Source organism: Thrips palmi, unplaced genomic scaffold, assembly GCF_012932325.1.
Source record: "Thrips palmi isolate BJ-2018 unplaced genomic scaffold, TpBJ-2018v1 HiC_scaffold_3, whole genome shotgun sequence".
NCBI classification, from domain to species: domain Eukaryota; kingdom Metazoa; phylum Arthropoda; class Insecta; order Thysanoptera; family Thripidae; genus Thrips; species Thrips palmi.
Genome location: NW_023144630.1, coordinates 8669855 through 8689195, shown reverse-complemented (window position 1 = coordinate 8689195; position 19341 = coordinate 8669855). Strand labels below are relative to the sequence as shown.

The 19341-nt window shown below is 44.3% G+C and overlaps 1 protein-coding gene across 3 annotated transcripts; it reads left to right on the top strand.

Annotated features, from left to right (window-relative positions):
- Positions 1-2564: 2564 nt before the first annotated feature.
- On the top strand, positions 2565-17649 carry LOC117648287 (aldose 1-epimerase-like). Of its 3 annotated transcripts, none has more exons than XM_034390739.1 (10): positions 2565-4668; positions 6349-6390; positions 7268-7488; positions 8917-9074; positions 13204-13413; positions 14603-14690; positions 15187-15331; positions 16444-16530; positions 16612-16714; positions 17411-17649. In XM_034390739.1, the coding sequence occupies exons 2-10, from the start codon at positions 6368-6370 to the stop codon at positions 17495-17497; spliced, it is 1122 nt and encodes a 373-aa protein (XP_034246630.1). In that variant the 5' UTR covers positions 2565-4668; positions 6349-6367; the 3' UTR covers positions 17498-17649. The 3 variants fall into 3 exon arrangements, with proteins under 3 accessions (XP_034246630.1, XP_034246628.1, XP_034246629.1); XM_034390737.1 differs by having other exon boundaries at positions 6331-6390; XM_034390738.1 differs by having other exon boundaries at positions 6284-6390.
- Positions 17650-19341: the final 1692 nt, after the last annotated feature.

Here is a 19341-nt window from a genome sequence, read left to right as displayed (position 1 = left end):
TAGCCAGACTGGCATCTTGCCGTTTAGACAATACTTGGGCAACTGGTAGATGTACAGGAAGATGTGAGATGTGCGTCCACTTGGGGTCCGCAGTTTTTGAGCTACGGATCCTATAGCATCTATCGGCATGATGATGTACTGTTTGCTGGCGAAGCTAGCAAACTGACCGCATTGCGTAAGACCAGGGTGTGCTCATCCTCGTCAGACGCCATGACTGAAAGTAAACAGCCGAGAAAAGTAAGCATTAAAAATAATATATAGATAAAGTAAGTTAAGTTTAGTACTTGTGCCCAAAAAACCAGTCAATCTCTATCTGGTGAATTCAGCCTGCAAAAGGTTGAGTGTTTTTCATTGCCTGCAGGCATTTAACAGGGTCCGTATGGTTAGTTGGAATATTCAAGTCTTTATCCCTTTTTTGCTGCTTAGCCTTTATCAGGACGTCTTTGGTAAATAGATCAGGAGGTTCTTGGTCACGCTCATCCGTAGTCCTGCTTGCCTGTCGCTTCCTCCACAATGCTGTGGGCCTTCTCTGCAAGTCGTCTGTAACTTTGTCCTTCAGGTAATGCGACAAAAGCCTCTTCTTCTTATGATGTATTTCCTGGGTATCGTCCGCAGTCCACATTAGCTGTACAGGTTCCTCTTCCTTAGGCTCCGTCAATGTTTTTCCGACTCCCTCAGCACCACACTCATTGCATTTTGCTTCCAGCTTAATGTAGCATTCCCTATCTAACCGCTCTCACACAGTTTCCTCAGAATAGACCCTTTCAGTCATCACCCAGTGAAGAACATAATAGTGTCATCGTGCACCTTATTTGATGGCATTTCAAGTTTTGCTAGACCTTCTTGAGTTTGGTGCAGGCAGTATGATGTTAAATGGCATTCCCTGTATGCATCTGCATCTTGACTTACAATGTTAGCTAACCACAAGTAGGCTCTAGCTAACTCACTCTCTGCATCCTGTAGCTCATGTTCATTCTCCATAAGTGTCAACTTACTCATACTCTAAGTAATCAGAAATTAGGAAACAGATGCGCGCCACCTAGCGGCCACTGATACGGACTTCGTTCGGACTTATGGTTGTGACCAATGAGGGTTCAGCTTTTGACAGTGCACACAGTAACGGCCGTTAGGTGGCGCGCTACTGGATCCTGACTTTTTTATTACTTTTGTCCTTCTCCAGGCGATGACTGATAGGGTCCATACTCACAAGGTAGGTGCACGCCCGACCGTGTCTTATCGTAACAGGCTTCGCGATGCTGCGCCAGTTTCGGGCTAAGCCCCGGCAGAGTCCGGCCAAGTTCCTAGGAATGGGTCAACTCGTCCCGGTTTGGAAAAAATCCCCTAAACACAGGATGATGCCGGCTAACCCAATACAGAGTTGCACATCAAACACGGCAAGGGCTTCGCTGTCACACAGCCAACTAACCTTGGCGTCCGCCATGGAGCGGTCGTGATGAGTGCCCTTCGCCACGAACGCCGCCTTCACACACTCTGAGAAAAAATGACGGTAAATCTTGGATAATTTTTTTGCCAAACTTAACCGTACTTCAAAAACCAGTATCCTCCGTACAGTCTACAGTATTTACCGTACTTGTTTTACAAAATATTCCGTAGTCTTTTAACAGTAGTTACCGTTCTTCCGTACAGTCCATGCCGTAGGAAAGACCAGATCTGGTCCCAACAAAGGCCGCTTCCAAGAAGTGTCCACATCAGGATCTTGAAAAAAGGGGGTCGACCGACTGAAAAATTTTATTGCACCTTTCAATAGGTCTCGTCAAGACCTTACCAAAGAGTGGTCGGAAGAGGGGTCCAGGAGTCCGACTTCAGCAGTTGCGTACATCAGGAACTTGGAATAAGAGGGTCAATCGACTGAACAAAATTATAGTAGTTTTTGATAGGTATTAAAAGTACGGGATTGCCGGGTAAAAAAGTACGGGATTCCCTGTAAAAAAGGTACGGTGTTTCCTGTATAAAAAAGTACGGTATTGCCTGTTAAAAAAAGTACGGTGAAGTCTGGAGTAATCAGTACAGGATTTACCGCGTTCTCGCAGTGCACTTCGATGGCGGTCAGGGCCATATGCGGGAATTTCACGTCTCCCCGACGCCAGTAGAGTTAGATGGATAATCTTAATATCTGTTTCTGTATCAGCCCAAGTTATCCCTAGTTTCTTCAGCTCTGGCAAAATATAGACCAAGTGGAATTCACAGTTTACAGGAACCATGGCGAACGTCACACCACGGCCCACGGACGACGACTGACAACTAGTGATCTATCGCACTACAATCCACGCCTGGCGTATATACCTTGGCCTGCGGCGCTAGCGTGCCTTCGGCAGGCTGCTTTGCTGCACTGTTTAAAAAAGTGCTGTAAATTAACAGCACTTATGCTGTTAAGTTTGATAGCAGCACGACTTGCTTTATTACAAGCATGTTGTAGCCCTCGGTGCTGTTTTCTGACAGTTCGATTGTAATAAAACAATACTTCTTTGGAGTCTTCGACGATGTCTTCCCAACATTTGTGTTGATTTCATCGTGCTGTTATTAAACAAGACACTTGTAACCTGACAACAAAATATGTTTTAAGATTGCTAAAGGCTGTTTCTAAACATGAAACCTGTTCAACGACAACACAACTATTTTGAATGACGATTACATTGTTGTTACTTGACAAGGAAATTGTTATGAAACGAAAGTGCTGTTTCTGGATGGGTTTCCCGTTCAGACACAAAACAATGCTGTTGTTTTATAACAGCATTACTGTAGGTGATTGTGTTGTAATATTACAGTGGATTTTTAACGGTGTGGACAGACCGGAGAAATGGGCGTGATCACCTCCAAAAATAGCTCGGGGGTCCGAATTGGTTCTATTTTCGTCATCAGCCTCAAAAACATATGAATCAACATAAAACTTGACAAAAAGTTGAAAGTACTCACCAAAGTTGTCTTTTTTCTGCCGTCTGGTCATGCTTTACCAGTTAAACTGTACGACCATCGAGAACCAAGCAGTTTTCTTCACTTTTTCCTAAATGCCAAAATTTGGTTTCCGCTTCGATACGCGCATCTTTCCGAAACCATCCTCTAACCATTCCCTTTCTTATTTTCTCCGAAGATCATTTTACCGTTTAAAACGCTCGGGGTCTTCTGGTATCCATCCAGACATCGTACGTCGAACGCTGGCAAGAGTTTTATTTTTCGTCCGTAGAGACTCAAGGACCGCAAGTCAAGTATAAGCCCTGAAACACGGTTAATCGTAAGGGGCTTGGTCACTAAAAAGATTTCTAAAGTTTTTGCCTGTTATTCGGTATAGTTCGTGGGTTAGTTATGCGATCCCGAAATCGTGCGTTTGAGGCTCATCCACCAAGATTCCCCTTATCTAAATGCATGGGGGAATAGACCCTTTCGCTCGCGGCCGACTGAAAAACAAAAGTAATGAAAAAGTTAGGACCCAGAGAAAAGTTCCTACTGGTGCCTGTCTGGTGATTACTATTGTTCCTCACTCAGCCACGAGCCAAAGGGTGCATTCTCACGGCGTGGCCGACGACGTCATCCGAATTCGGGCGATGGTTGCTTAACTGCCCCAAATTTAGTCACTCCTGGCCGAGGGGCAGACAACTTCATTAAAATTTGTACACCGTTATTTCCAATTCACGTTATTTCATTCTTATTTTTATGTTGTTTCAAGGATATTTCAACACTGTAAATCCAAAGGCAATACTTGAAGTGCCTTTTGTGGCGATACAATTGAGTATCGCCAATAAACGGCCGTACGGAAAAGTATCGCCAAAATTTGGCGATACTTAAGAGTATTGCCACGATTTGGCAATAAACGTCGAACAAATCAAGGGGACAAGACCTTGGTTTAATGCCGTCGTTTTGGCAATACCCTAAAGTATCGCCAAATTTTGGCGATACTTCTGTGTATCGCCTTTCTGAAGGCAATACTTTTCCGTAAGGCCGTTTATTGGCGGTACTCAATTGTATCGCCAAAAAAATGTACTTTAGTATCGCTTTTGCATTTGCAGTGAACGATAGTTCGCGTTTGTTTCGCGCTGTTTCATCGTTATTTCAAGGAAAATATACACTAAGATAAAAGTTTTTTGTCCGTCGCTGCTGGCTCGTCACCGAAAGTTGAGCGAAAATGCGTGAGTCACCCAATGAAAGGGCGATGATGGTGACTCTTTCATTCTCAGTGAGCACGTACGACCCGCATCTTTGTGGTGTAATATTCCAATCTTCAAAACATTTTCCGTTGCAAAATTTTCCTATGAATTTTGTTTAGCAGTGTCTTGTTATGACATTCATTCTGGTGTCATGTGCTTTCTCTTTCAAGGCAAGGCCCGCCCACTGGCTTGCCATTTCACCACAACCACGATAACGCTTTCTCTTCCCTCCCCCGCACACCGTTATCTAGACAGAGAGGCCGTGCCCCTGACAGTATTCCCTCCTCTCTCTCTCTCTCTCTCTCTCTCTCTCTCTCTCTCTCTCTCTCTCTCTCTCTCTCTCTCTCTCTCTCTCTCTGTGTGTGTGTGTGTGTTACTGTATCACTTCCCTTGCCCTCCCTCCGTTTCGATGTGAGTCGACACATTAATCAGCGAGGCCTTCAGTCTAGTTTGTCACTTGGATCGTACAGCCTCGGTCTCCAAAGCGGTCCTTCCTGCCACTTTAAAGGTGCGTTGTAAGCTAAGCGATTTAGGTTAATTTTTCTTTCGTAAATCAGTTTTTGTGTGTCAGTTTTGTCTCTTTTGCGTTATTCGTTAAATGTAGGTTTCGTGCATCGAATGGTTAAATATTTTCGAGAACCCTGTATAGACTTAGACTCCGATGCTCCGAGTGCATGCATTTCATGATCGGCGTACAATGTGTGCTCCATGAATAAAGGATAATTGTTGAAATTTGTGAGAAGTGCCATACACGTAATTTATTTGATATCTTTTAAAGTCTTAAAGTAGAGCGTAATGCAGTCGCAACGTAAAGGCGTGAGATGTTTGTTCTTTTCAGCGGCGAATACCCGAGGCATTTTCTTTATCAAGACTTACTGAAACTAGTCATGCAAAGAAATTCAAAATCGTTCCGTCCGTGCAGGTTTCACGGGTTTAGAAGGGCGGAGTTTGGGCCATGCACGTGCACTACGCACCGGGTTTGGGGAAGGAGAGGTTCTGTCGAGTTTCTGTTAAATTGAGTCACCTGACAAGTCTACACACTTTAAAAAAAATTATCATCAATTTTCAGTGTTGCACAACGTTTTTTACCGCGTTTTGTCTTTGATTTTAAAATAAATTTCAGTGAAAGAACAGATCTTACTCAACCGGATGCACACCGCTGAAATATCAGCTGGTACCGTTCAAGCCCCGTATAACCGAAACCGATGATCGAATTTCGCATGTCTTTGCATGATTAGCTAAAGTAAAGTTCCAGACCTCGGAGACATTTTTTACGCTACACTGAGAATGAAAGAGTCACCACCATCGCCCTTTCATTGGGTAACGCACGCGCCGTTGCCCAAATTTGGGTGACGAGCCCGCCGTGACCAAATTTTGGGCAGTCATAAAATTGTCGCCCAAATTTGGGTAACGTCGTCGGCGACGCCGTGAGGTCCCCGATGACGCTCTTCCGGGGCCACCACGATAACCCAATGGGGCGTTGAGGCCTCCGGTCATCGTGGTGGCCCCGGAAGGACGTCATCGGGAACCTAACCTAACCTAACCTCACGGCGTAGCCGAGGGCGTTACCGAAATTTGGGCAACTAAACGCCTGTTACCGAATTTCGGGTGATGAATTTTTCGTCACCACAATTTGGGCAGCGAAGTTGCATCACCCATTTAAAGGGTGATGGTGGTGACCAATTCATTCTCAGTGTAACCAGCACCACAGCAAATCCAAGTGTGGGACGGTGCACACCCACAGACTTATATGGACATTTTTCTCTCTTGGTTATAGCGTTTTTTTGAGCAAACATAAATTGTACTACTTTCTCTTGAACTGTGCACAATTCTGATCGTTTTAAAGATAAAATTGCTAATAGATCATGTTGAAAGTGAAAAGTACGTTGCAAATGACAAAACTTCAGGTTTAATGGACTAAATACATAATACAATTAACAAAATAGTTCATGGCTTAAGAGAGAATGGTACAGATTACGTTTACACCAAAAACTTTATGGCGAGAGATAAAAAGTCCAACGTTTGTGAGTGTCTCAATCGTGCAGGCGTCGGGTATAGGCATTCTGTTCTAACGGGGGAGATGAGATACTCATAGCGCTTCCTTTTCACACTTGGATTTGCAGTTAAGGAAATCAGTTTTCTTCGATACAGCAATTTGTTCTCTACACAGAGTATCTTTTTTCCGAAGTACCGGGACATCGGGAGCTATGGCCACTACCCACCCCGACAGGTAGGAATGATTTCCAGTTTTTACAGAAAATTTTTTTTCTTGTTCTCTCACTGTTAGAAATTAGCTCCGAAATTTTTGGAGAAAAACTCCACAATCACGTTCGTGGAGACTCCATTCATTTTCCATCCTTTTTCGGAGAGTTTTTTCCCTCATTTTTTAACTGGTTGCAAACTCTTCTTTCGCGATTTCGTGAAAGTGAAGCAAGCATTTACATTCTAAATTGTAGAAGTTTCGGAAAAACTCCACGATTTTTCCATATTTTTTCGGAGTTTTCAGTTTTAAATGAAGGTGGAGGGGGGGGGGACTTTGGCAAGTTTCGGTCGGAAATCGACAATACCTTGCCAACTTTTGGCGAGCTGCGTAGTATTGCCGGGCCAAGCTTGCCATGTTCTCGCTTAAACGGCTTGCCAATGTTGTGGCAAGCAATCTTTTCATTGCTGTGGTAAGACTAAAGCGGAACTCTATGCTTAAGTCAAGCATAAAGTTACGCTTGAAATGAAGCATTCCCCCACGCATTTATATTATATAGCCCTGGGGAATCCCCCCCCCCCGGGGAATCTTGGCGGATGAGCCTGTTACGCTTGATTTCAAGCGAAACCTGATGACGCTTGAAAACAGAGGGTAATACAACGCTTTAGTGCACTCTTAAAACCTTACGAAGTATTTTGAGCATACATATAACAAACTAAAATACCTTGTTACACGAAGAAATAGTTCGTAAATTACGAAGTATTTTCTTTGTAAGCTTATGTATGCCCAAAATACTTTGTTATACAAACTACTTTTCTTTGTCAGGCCCAAAATAGTTTGTAAGGTTTTCTCAGTGTGTTGCCAGTGCGGCTTTGCAGTGAAGGTAGTGCCTGGGTTCCTCTCACAGGTTCGACATGGACTGGAGCGACGTGCTGCCCGGCAGTGGCGTGGTCGTGAGCGAAGACGTGTGCGGCTACGTGGGCGACACGGCCGTGCAACGCTTCACGGTCAGCAACGGCCGCGTCACGGCGCAGCTCATCTCGGTGGGCGCCGCCATCCAGGCCGTGCGCGTGCCGGACCGGGACGGCCGCGAGGAGGACGTGGTGCTGGGCTTCAGCACGCCGCATGGTGGGTGCACTGCAGACTCAGGACTGTGCTTAGGGGCCGTCCATAAAATACGTAACGCTTTAGAGGCCATTTTTGACATACGCGCACACACACACCACGATAGGCAGCTTGACGCTGCCTCAGACGCCTTCCCCCTCCCTCGGTGCGTTACGTAATAAACTGCTAAAACGACTTAAAAACCTGTCGAAACGTAAGTGGCAACCGCAATTTCACGCATTCAAGTATAGGTGTGTCATGGGCCGATTTCCGCCGATTTCCGTTACATCACGCTGGGTCGACCGTGGTATGCGTAGGCGTAGTATGCCAAAAGGGGCGGACTGGCCCGGGGTTCACGGTAAAAACGGTTCCTGGTTTTCCCAGGAACTCCCTGGAAATCGCCTATGCCTTCACCATTGACTTCCTGGGAAAACCAGGTTTCGTTTTTACCGTGTTGGCGGCGGGGAAATCCCCGCCGGGGCCCCGGGTATGCGGCAGATCCAAAAAAAACACAAAGTATTGTCCAGTTAAGTAACTCCATATCATATTTTGACTCGGAATTGGTTCCAAATAGATCAAAAGTATCGGTATTAGCGTAAACAGCTTTGAAAAACCATTGTTGTACATGAAAAACCCCTGACAGGTGGGCAAATCCGAGCCTCTTTGGCCTTTTCCCCCGCCGGGCCCTTGAGGAGCCAGTCCGCCCAGGATGCGGTCATTCTGTTCTTCGTCAACTGCTAGACAGCAATTTGAAGCTATTTTTCCGATGGCTTTTTCGGTGCTTTTATCTCGAAGAACAACCCGACATCTGACCTACTGTGTATTTGTGTATGTGTCGGTCTGTTGGTGTGTGTGTGTTTGTGTCTGTCTGCGGCCTTGACAGCGTCGAATGGGTTGCCTGTCTGATGCCGTGCAGGCGCTCGCTGCATCGGTCCGCTCGGTCTTGAAAATACAAGCTTACCCCTCCAGTTGAAGATGTGTTTTTCTCATCGGCCTTTAGGATCTCAATATTTGTTGATATTTACAGCAAACCACTTTTTCAGGCATATCTAACGTTATTAACGGTGGCCGACATGACTTAAAGGACTGCAAAAACACTAAAATTTTGCGTTTCGGTACATTTAACGCTCCGGGGTGAGGTCGTTGCCAATGGTCAGAATGGGGTTCAATTATGGATGGGGCTGTTTTTATACTTAATTAATGGCTTGGAAAAACAGTTGAAGCTTTTAGTAATGAAGGTAGAGGAACATTAAACGAAAGAAAAATTGAAACGTAACTAAATTTTAACCCAGCGACCTCGAATATCTTTCGATATAAAACTGCGTAATGTTATACGAGTTGGTTTGACCTCGCCCTTTGGCAGTAGACCTACTAATGCGATACTTGTCTGGAGTCCTGACCTTACTTGACGCCTAGTGTTGACATGATATCTCGTTTCGTCATTTGTTGCAGAGTACTTGAGCTCCAAAAATCAGAATTTCGGTGGCACGGTTGGAAGAGTGGCAAACCGCCTCGCCAACGCAAGCTTTACGCTCGATTCAAATGAGTACAGGCTGTACGCCAATGAGGGCAACAACACACTGCATGGCGGCCTCAGGGGCTGGGACCGGGTTAGTACATAATCCCTTCACCTCATTACGGCTCTGTCCTCACCTAAATTCAAACAAAATAAAGTAATACACTTTACCGTGTCTTATCGTTACGGGGTTCCCGATGCTGCGCCAGTTGCGTTAATCTACACTGCGAGAAAAAGTGTGAATAGTACAGAGCAAAATCATCTAAGACGGACCAGTTCTTCCGGCGACCCTCTCCGATTTGCCGGATTTTTTGTAGGCTTAATAACTAACTAAAGGAGAGTCTAAAGCCAAAATATTAGGTCCGACAAAAATTTATTGCCTGAGATATGGCCAACTTTAGTTTAACTTTTGGAGAAAAAACACGAATTTGGGTATTTTGGACTAATTTTACACTTTTCATAGTAGAGGTCTAAAATTTGGTCACTCTATGGAAAGTGGGCCAAGGAACAAGAATATGACCTCAGATTTGACCTCCGAAGAATACCTGAAAAGTAAACCCCCCCAAAACCCCCTAAAAACACCTAAGAAAACAGTTTTTTCTTGGGGTTTCTGGGAAAAATATGTGGACAAAAATTTCTGATGACCTCATCTTATAGAAAATGACGCGAAGAATCGAATGAGTCCACGCGCAGATTTTTATGTCAAACCGTTTAGGAGATATAGCGGTTCAAAGCATGCAAATTTTGGCATTTATTTTTTAAAAATTGTAGGTTTTGAGCATTGTTTGACGTTCTCTGCCTCCTTGGTGTGTGGGTGATCTTTTCTTGTGGAAAAAAGACGCGCTGAATCGAATGAGACCACGCACAGAGTTGTATCTCAAACCGTTTAGGAGATATAGCGGTACAAAGTATGGGCACGGTATTCCGCCCTCCCAACAGGCGTGTTTGGCGGGCCTGCCTTGTCGGGTGTTTGTAGGAGCTCTCCCGTGCCCATACTTAAAACCACTATATCTCTTAAACGGTTTGAGATACAACTCTGTGCGTGGTCTCATTCGATTCAGCGCGTCTTTTTCCACAAGAAAAGATCACCCACACACACCAAGAAGGCAGAGAACGTCAAACAATGCTCAAAACCTACATTTTTAAAAAAATAAATGGCAAAATTTGCATGCTTTGAACCGCTATATCTCCTAAACGGTTTGACATAAAAATCTGCGCGTGGTCTCATTCGATTCATCGCGTCATTTTCTATAAGAAAAGATCATCAGCAATTTTTGTCCACATATTTTTCCCAGAAACCCCAAGAAAAAACTGTTTTTTTAGGTGTTATTAGGGGGTTTTGGGGGGGTTTACTCTTCAGGTATTCGTCGGAGGTCAAATCTGAGGTCATATTCTTGTTCCTTGGCCCACTTTCCATAGAGTGACCAAATTTTAGCCCTCTACTATGAAAAGTGTAAAATTAGTCCAAAATACCCAAATCCGTGTTTTTTCTCCAAACGTTATACTAAAGTTGGCCATATCTCGGGCAATAAATTTTTGCCGGACCTAATATTTTGGCTTTAGACTCTCCTTTAGTTAGTTATTAAGCCTACAAAAAATCAGGCAAATCGGAGATGGTCGCCGGAAGAACTGGTCCGTCTTAGTTGATTTTGCTCTCAACGAAAGTACTCTTTAAATCGAAGAGCGTACATTGTATGGTCTAACTGGAGCGAGGGGTCGTCAACTCACATCGCGCGTGTACGAAGTAATACAGTAATATATGGTAATAAACGTCCTATATTACCGTTTTTAGGCCGATTTTTCATGCTACCTATGCTCCAAGTAGTCTATATGGTAATATTTATGGACTTTTAGCAGTAATATAAGAGTAATATAAAAGTAATATACAGCCTGTGTACGAAGTAATATGCAAGTTGACGACCCCTCGAACTGGAGCATGCCTCAGGCACGCTCTAGCTAGCGCATGCCTGCCAAGCATGCACTTACTAGTGCTAAACCCGGACCAAGTTGCGAGGGAAGGTTTGCGCACGCGCTGAGTCTGGCATTAGGGCTTACTTCTGTTTCTTTCCGTTGCGACATTCAGCGGAGTACCCTATTGGTGGGATCACGCGTTCCGTTCGAGTCCTGTTAAGTGACCCTAGAGCTCAAAACGTGCACAGTGGGCCCGAAGACCGCACTGGTAAAACTAAAGCGTAACTCTATGCTTGAGTCAAGCATAAAGTTACGCTTGAAGACGTTACGCTTGAAATGAAGCATAGACTAGAAATTCCCCCATGCATTTAGATAGGGGGAATCTTGACGGATGAGCCTGTTACGCTTGATTTCAAGCGTAACCTGATTACGCTTGAAAACAGTGGGTAATACTACGCTTTAGTTTTACCAGTGCGGTGGAGGCGGCCAAAACTCTAGACGCGTTTTGAGCTCCAGCGTCGCTAAATGGGACTTAAATCGAACGTGGGACCCCACCAATGGATTCCTCTTTCGGAGAACAATCCATTGGTGGGGCCACACGTTCCACAGTGGGCTGGGATCGCATTCTAGCCGCTTAAAAATAATTTTTTGAAAGTCGTCCAAATAGGCCGATTTTAAATGTATTTGATAGGAAATTTTCCGTAGATTCCAAATCTGGTCTTGGAATTGACGTGCGACAAATACTTTGGCCGCTACATGCCGTCAAAGTACAACATTCGGTAGAAGTTCCAAATTAATGCTAAAAATAAGCTGTTATATTTTTATACTTTGTGAGCGATTGGAATGCTAATTTCAAACTTCCGCTGGGTTCCTCTTGAAGCTTAAGGTCTGCCCTTTAAAATGGTACCAATGTTTTTGTTTTCTGACCAAAGTTGAATGAACGGCGCTCCATTTTACCACAAATTACGCAAATTATCATTAAAAAAACGTAAAGTTTGAGATCTACTACCGAATCAACCCCAATCAAGCACGTCTGTACACTAGAAATTGACGTCAGGTATGTCTTGATAAATGATCAACCGAGAAAAGCTGCGCAAACTTGCGCAAACGCAAACGCAAGGCTCTAAAAATGTTATTTTACGCCGAAAAATTGCATTTTGTCAAAAAGTAGTGGACTGACGTCACGGGTGTGCTCGTTAGCACTGTGAGCGTGCTTGCGCACAAGCACACGATCAACGCTGCTGCTGCGCGCGCACAGCGAGTGGAGCGCGGTCTTAGTACAGCCGAGCTGTACAAATATTGCTCGCGGAACAGAAATGCAATGCAAATGGGTGTCAAACGACTGGTAACGTTTAAAAGTGGCCGATGCGTTTGACTATCGTCTCTTCCCCATGTCAAGTTTTGATCTACTTCCGCTAACATGACGTCTGTTTACTTCCGGTTCGGCATCAACGAAAGTTTCCTATTGTTGACGAGTAGAGAATAAGGAAAGCCACAAAACCGGAAAGATCGCCTGCAACTGAACCTCAGACATTTGTTCGAATGTTTTACCGTGTTTTGCTTGTAACGTTTTCGGAAGTGACGCTATTTTAAAAAAGCTTTTTCTTTTCGCTTTCAATGTCTCATAGTGAAATTTGACCCATATTGTCTGTATTGTCTATTCAGTATTTTCATGTCCTCATGAATTTTATCCAAGTAACCAGGAATTCATTTTGCTTCCCTACCTTTTCCACGTCTAACACTGTTTGAAGGTCCAGCTAGGCCCTATTTTTAACATAACCCTTAAAACCATAGAGAGTCCTCAAAACAAACAAAAATGAAGAAAAATGGTCCTTTCTGAGGCCATAGAGCCTGAAATCAAAGTCTGAGGTCAACTTCGATGTCAAATTCGGCATCAGCACACTCAAAAACATGAGATAGGATGTTAATCTCAACACCAAAATTTTTGACCAACTACACCCTACCGAGATTTGAACCCGGGTTTCATGGATTCGGTCGCAGGTTCATCAAATTGTAAAATATGGTTAGGGAGTTATTTTGTGCCATTATAAGAAGCTACACACCAAATTTGAAGGCTCTACGACCAAAAGTGACAGAGAAATTAATTATAAGCGGCTAGAATGCGATCCCAGCCCACTGTGCGTTCGGTTCAAGTCCCATTTAGCGACTCTGGAGATCAAAACGCGTCTAGAGTTTTGGCCGCCTCCACCGGTCTTCTGGCCCACTGTGACGCGTCTCGAACACTTTCGACCGCCTCCACCGGTCTTTTAGCCCACTGTGCCGTGTCACTGAAAGGGATGATGCCTGGGCAGGCGCTGTGGCGGGGCTGCAGGCAGCCGGACGGCGTCACCTTCACGCTGCAGTCGCCGGACGGGGACGAGGGCTTCCCCGGCGCGGTGACTGCGCAGGTGACCTACCGCCTCACCGAGGACAGCCAGCTCGTCATCAACATGCAGGCCGTGAGCGACAAACCCACCCCCGTCAGCATGCTCAACCACGCCTACTTCAACCTGGGCGGCCATGTGAGTGAATAGGGTACTTCCCGAGGGCTGAATCACTACACTGCAAGAAACAGTGTGAATAGGACAACATAAGTACAATAAAAACTGTACAATGAAAGTACAACAGGGATTGTATGAAGTACAACCAGAATTGAACAAACCACAACGAGGCCTGGACTGCCCTGCACTCGCCATGCCGGCTCCATTGTACTTTGTACAACAATTGTTGTACTTTGAAAGCACAATAATTTCCTGATGAAAAATGTGCCAGTAATTTGTGTACTTTTGTTGTAATATTTTCTTGCATTGCAGTGTATTCTTGTGTACAAATTTGCCCGTACTCAGTGAACTCACAAGTTTAAAAGGGGCAAAATTCACTAGTTTTTCGATTGATTTGGCGTTGAGTGCCGTTTAAAACGCCAAATAAAGCCTTAAAATGTTTACAAATGCGAAATTTATGAGTGTACTCATGTGTATTGATACACCAGAACGCAGAGTGATTAACCCCTGCCCCAATCCGCGCCTGCGTGACAGATTCAATTTTAAGCACATCAGTTGGTGATACAACTTTGTGTTTCAGCAGGTGATGGTGATACATACCTACACACTAAATGTTTCTGTAGAATTTTGTACGTGCCACCTTAAACCTTAAACTTGCACGATTTTGTGCATGCGAGGAATTTGCATAATACTATGCGTGAAAATGCATAAATTTATGCGAATTTGTGCACAATTTTATGCAAAACGTCACGCAGGTTTAAAATCGTGCATCACGACGTACGAAAATTCTACATAAACATTTAATGTGTATTCTCATACAAGTCCGGCTTTTATACCTCTTGATATCTTCTTAACTTCCCTTCCATCACTTTTCCGTGTGCGAGAAAGACACAGTACACGTTTTACACACTGCAGGAAATAACCACAACAAACGTACACAAATTTCTGGCAAATTTTTTATCAGGAATTTAGTGTACTTTTCAAATACAACAATTGTTGTACAAAGTACAATGAAACCGGCATAAGGAGTGCTGTGCAGTCCAGGGCTCGTTGTGGTTTGTACAATTCTCGTTGTACTTTCTACAATCCCTGTTGTACTTTTTTTGTACAGTTTTTGTTGTACTTTTGTTGTACCATCTACACTTTTCCTTGCAGTGTATTGCGTTTACTTGGAGACCGTCCTCATTCTCTTCTTTCCGTTTGCCTGCAGCAATCCGGCGCCCAGGAAGTCTACAAGACGCGTCTGTTTCTCAATGCGGACCGCTTCATAGAGGTGGATCAGGCCCTAGTGGCTACAGGTTAGCTGAGGAAAGAATGCACCGCACCGCACTCATACACAGTGGGCCAGAGGGCCTGCGCAAGGGTGGCAAAATTCTGAGCACGCTTTCAGCTCCAGAGTCGCCGAACGGGACTCGAACCGAACGTGTGATCCTGCAAATGGATTCTTCGTTCGGAGAGCAATCCATTGGTGGGGTCACACGTTGCATTTGAGTGGGAATCAGCGAATCTGAAAATGTGCCTTCATTGTGGCCGCCTTCCCCGGCCTTTTGACCCACTGTGCGCTTTAAGTTTGCATTTCAAAATTCAAGTAAAAATGACCGAAAAATTTCCGCAAAGATTTTGTGAAGAGGAGTACATCCTTTTTAGGGAATTGCCATTTTCTTGGTCTGAGCTCCACCAATAACAATTACAAAATCTTATCCACAAGTCTCATTTCTCTCCGACGATCTATCAGAATTTGTGCGAACGCGTTTTCTTTACCCCTGTTGAGATACGACGTGTGCTTGTACCTAGGTGAAATGCCTCCCGTCGAGGGCACAGCGAACGACCTGCGGTCGCCACGTCTGCTGGGTGAAGTGTTGCAGTCGACCGATTTCGACCGAAGTTTCGTCGTGACGAAAGGGGGCGAGCGGCCGAATGAGATGATCTTCGCCGCTAGGTAAGGCTCTCCGGATTTCGACGAATGATGCACGGTAAAAAAAAACACCTTCACTGCGAGAAAAAAATACGGAACATGTCTGGTCAATAATTTGCCTGGAACGTCCGTACTTGCCAACTACGGAACGTTCCGTCCTTTTTTTCCGTACCCATTTACATGGGTTCATATGGAGCAAGTACGTACTTTTCTCCGTACCTCCGTACTATATTTTTCTGTACCATTTCCGTGCTAAAGTACGGAGTGTTTTACAGTGTTCAGAAGTATCGAAGCATACGAACGGTCAAGGGGGAAACAACTTCCCACATTCATTGTACAAAACTTGAACACATTCCACATTCAGATGGCAAAAACGCCTGCAAGTAGGCATCATGTGTGACAAACACAGCAGAAACCTTGCTCATTCCAACACATTCCCACACTCGTTGTACACGGAATCTTACAGTGGGACATCCCTCGCGTACGGTTCAACCTTTTTAGTTTGTTCTACGATGGATAAGTTCGTAAGTGACAAAGTATTTCCTTTGCAAGTTCTTGTAAGCACTTAAAACATTTCAAAACAAGATTCTCTTGTTCGTATAGCCCAAAATAGATTGTAGCCCAGAATGAATGCAAACGCTATAACGACTATAGTCGCCCTTGTCGGTGCTTCCCGAGGGGCTATGCAAAATCTCAAACCCTGTGACCTAAGTATAACGCCTTGAAGTAGCTAAAAACAGTCGAAAACAGCTCAAAAGAAGGTAAGACCCTGAGAATTTTGGCTAATATGCTTCTATTACGCACGCTGGGCGTGCTATAACGTGCAGATAGACATGACTATTACGCGAGTGCATACCCTTTCGGTGCAGTCTTTCGTCGTAAGACATTTTGAGTATGGGCTGCGAAAAATAATTACTATTGTGAGATTCCGTGTACAGCGAACGTGGGAATGTGTTGCAATGTGCAAGGTTTCTGCAGTATTTGTCACACATGTTGCCTACTTACTGGAGTTTTTCCCACCTGAATGTGGAATGTGTTCAAATTTTGTACAATGAATGTTTGAAGTTGTTTCCCCCTCGTATTATTGCCTTTATTTTTAATGCCAAGAGGTCTTTTGTTTCCTTTGCCGCTTTCAGTGCCGTTCACGAGCCGTCCGGAAGAACCCTCGAGGTTTATTCAGACCAGCCAAGCCTACACCTCTACACGTGTGGAAAATTCCCCGAGTAAGATATCCCCTATAAAGCACAGCTATTTGTCTTCAGCATTCACCTGGTAACTAACGGGACGCTTATGTTTTCCATCAGAAGCGGCTCAAACGCTCCGCTGATAGGAAAACATGGCGCATCGTACCAAAGACACGGCGGTTTCACGCTCGAGCCTCAGTATTTCCCCAACGCCATACATAACGTAAGTACCATATCACGAGTCGGCTGGACGTACATGGAGGGAACGGGTTCCAATTCTAATAGTTTCTAGGACAGAAACATCAGAAGCTTCTCATGTTTCTGTCCTGGAAACTGCCTACCTGCCCAGTTGGGCATATCCTTCAGCCGTCCTTTGGGGCTTCGTGCCCCCCTCTGGTCACTGTGCTTTCTGTACTGTTTTTGCTGTCGTTGCATTTATTTGTCTCTTTCATTTTCAATTCTGTACATAACTTGTAAAAATTCAGGTGGGCGACTTTTGTATCAAGCGGGGCTCTTTAGCTCATTTTACGAAAGCCTTTAATAAACTTTTCTGATTCCCAACATCTAGAAAGCCGCCTGAAAGGGCGGCAATAAGTCCCCCCCCCCCCGCATTGCACGGTGTTCCCATTTTGATAGTTTGAAATGAAATTCACAGGATCACAGGATTGTAATAATTACAATCATAAGAATTGTAATAGTTATGTATGGAACTGTGCTTGGGGAATACAAAATTTCTCTGAAAGAGATCATAGGGTGGCAAAAATTTGCTCAGCAGTTCTCATAGCTTGTCGGTACTCCACAATGGATCATCATCCCTTTGAGACTTGCCCTTCCTCTGAGGACTGATAAGGCACCTCTCGCTTCTTTTCATTACTAAATCGACACGCCTACTAATGTTCTTTCATTCTGCCTCTTCTAGGTTCAGCGATTTCCAAAGATTGTGCTGCGGCCTGGTTCGGTATACAGATACAACATGGTGTACAAGTTCGGTATTCGAAAGCACTGATCCGAGGCGGGCAGCGCCATCTGAGTCAACTTCAAAGATTTTCACAAGTCGAAGTTTCTCGAATTTTGGACGTCAGCTGTGCAGCGTTTGACTTTGTGTTGTTTGTGTAGAAACAAGAATAAATAAAAAGAGACTGGCGTCTGGCAAAATTATCAAATCCTTCAGAGTTCATGAATGCGGGAAATTTTAGGGCTGTCCAGTTAACAGGTGGACCACAGGTGGGTTACTCATGACTGAAATCGATTGTAAAGTATATTTCAGTTAAACACGCACAAATATAAGACTACGAATGCAGGAAAAAAATCGGCTGGGACTGCAGATACCGCTGTCATTGGTTAAAATCTATTTTTTTTTTTGCCGAGAAGCGTTTGTTCTCCTGGTTCTCATGTTTTAATGCATATGCAAATCAGCGGAATTTCAACCTCTCACACACATATATTTGACCACGTCCATTTTTAAGAAAATTTAATATCAAAGTACATTTGTGCAACAGGCTGTGTGTCTTTGGCAGCCCTACAGACGCGAGGTTAGGCTCGACTTGCCACGGATCGGTGGTCGGTTGGACCAAAGCCAGTGAGAAGGCGTATCGGTCAAAATTGACACCTCTCCCAGAATTCGAGTCAACCTGGCATGTACACTCCACCTAGAGCCAACCTGTCATGTTCGCTGTTGCTGAAGTCCCCGGTTCTACGACGAGAGTGTATAAATTCCGTAAATTTCATAAATTTTAAAGGAACGACTGAAACTCAACATTGACTACGAATGTTAGTGTATACAAGTAGTTCGAATCTGTTTCCACTTGCTAATGTCAAAGCAAATCGAGTCATTAAAAGTTCAAACCTTCCGGAGAAATGTTGCACGCGGTGACAGTTGATAGGGTTCCTCAACTTTCCAGAATGACGCACAACTCTTTCGCAGCTCACGTCACCACAACTGGAACGAGTCGCCTGAGGTTATTTTCGATTTGTGCACGGGATGCATGTAACTCACACCTGCGGCCCGATTGCCCCGGGGACCTTTGAACCGGGATGGTGCGGGAGGACCAGTAAGTGGCCTCGGGCCTTTGTTTCACCAGTGAAGTTAAGGGAAATAACTTTAACTCTTATGATAACGTTATGATGCCCTCATGAGGTAAGTTAAGGATCCCTGGAGGCCGCATGATCCGATGTGCATGAAATTAAAATGGCCCTAGTCAAATCGGCTGAACATGTCACATACCAAATTTGAAACCGATATCACAAATACTTTCCATTTTATAGACACCATCAAAATTTTCTGACGTTCTTTTCTGATTTCTGAGCGGGAATCAGCAATCAGAAAAGCACTCAGAAATTTTCTGATTGCCTATCAGAAATCAAATATCAGGAAATTTCTGATTGGCACTCAGAAATCAGGAATTTTCTGATGTCGGTACTCATTCAGGATTTTTTTCTGATTGACAATCAGAAATCAGAAAGAATTCCTGATTGACAATCAGAAATCAGAAAGAATTCCTGAGAAATCAGAAAGAATTCCTGATTGACAATCAGAAATCAGAAAATCAATCAGGAAAATCCCGATTTCTGATTGGAAATCAGAAATTCAATCAGAAAATCCTGATGGCATTTACACCGGTGATGTCATCGCCAGGCAAGCGGCGACCGATGGTTGCAGAGAAAGCCAACACTAGAGGCCACGGGTCCAGTCGCCTAAAATGTTTTGAGACACAATGTTCAAACGGCGTTTCAAGAGATACCGATCACGATGAAATAAGAGAAAAGTGACGGCACATACAACAAGCTCAATCCCACGAAGATTCCGAAAAAATGGTTGGTTTTACGATATATTGTACGATTGCTGAGATG

What these genes read in the sequence shown, in the direction of transcription:
- LOC117648287 (XM_034390739.1), top strand. Translation starts at nt 6,368, where the DNA reads ATGGCCACTACCCACCCCGACAG. An exon ending in GCCTCAGGGGCTGGGACCGG is followed by an intron (nt 9,075 to 13,203) that starts GTTAGTACATAA and finishes ATGCCTGGGCAG; the next exon opens with GCGCTGTGGCGGGGCTGCAG. An exon ending in ACGTGTGGAAAATTCCCCGA is followed by an intron (nt 16,531 to 16,611) that starts GTAAGATATCCC and finishes GTTTTCCATCAG; the next exon opens with AAGCGGCTCAAACGCTCCGC.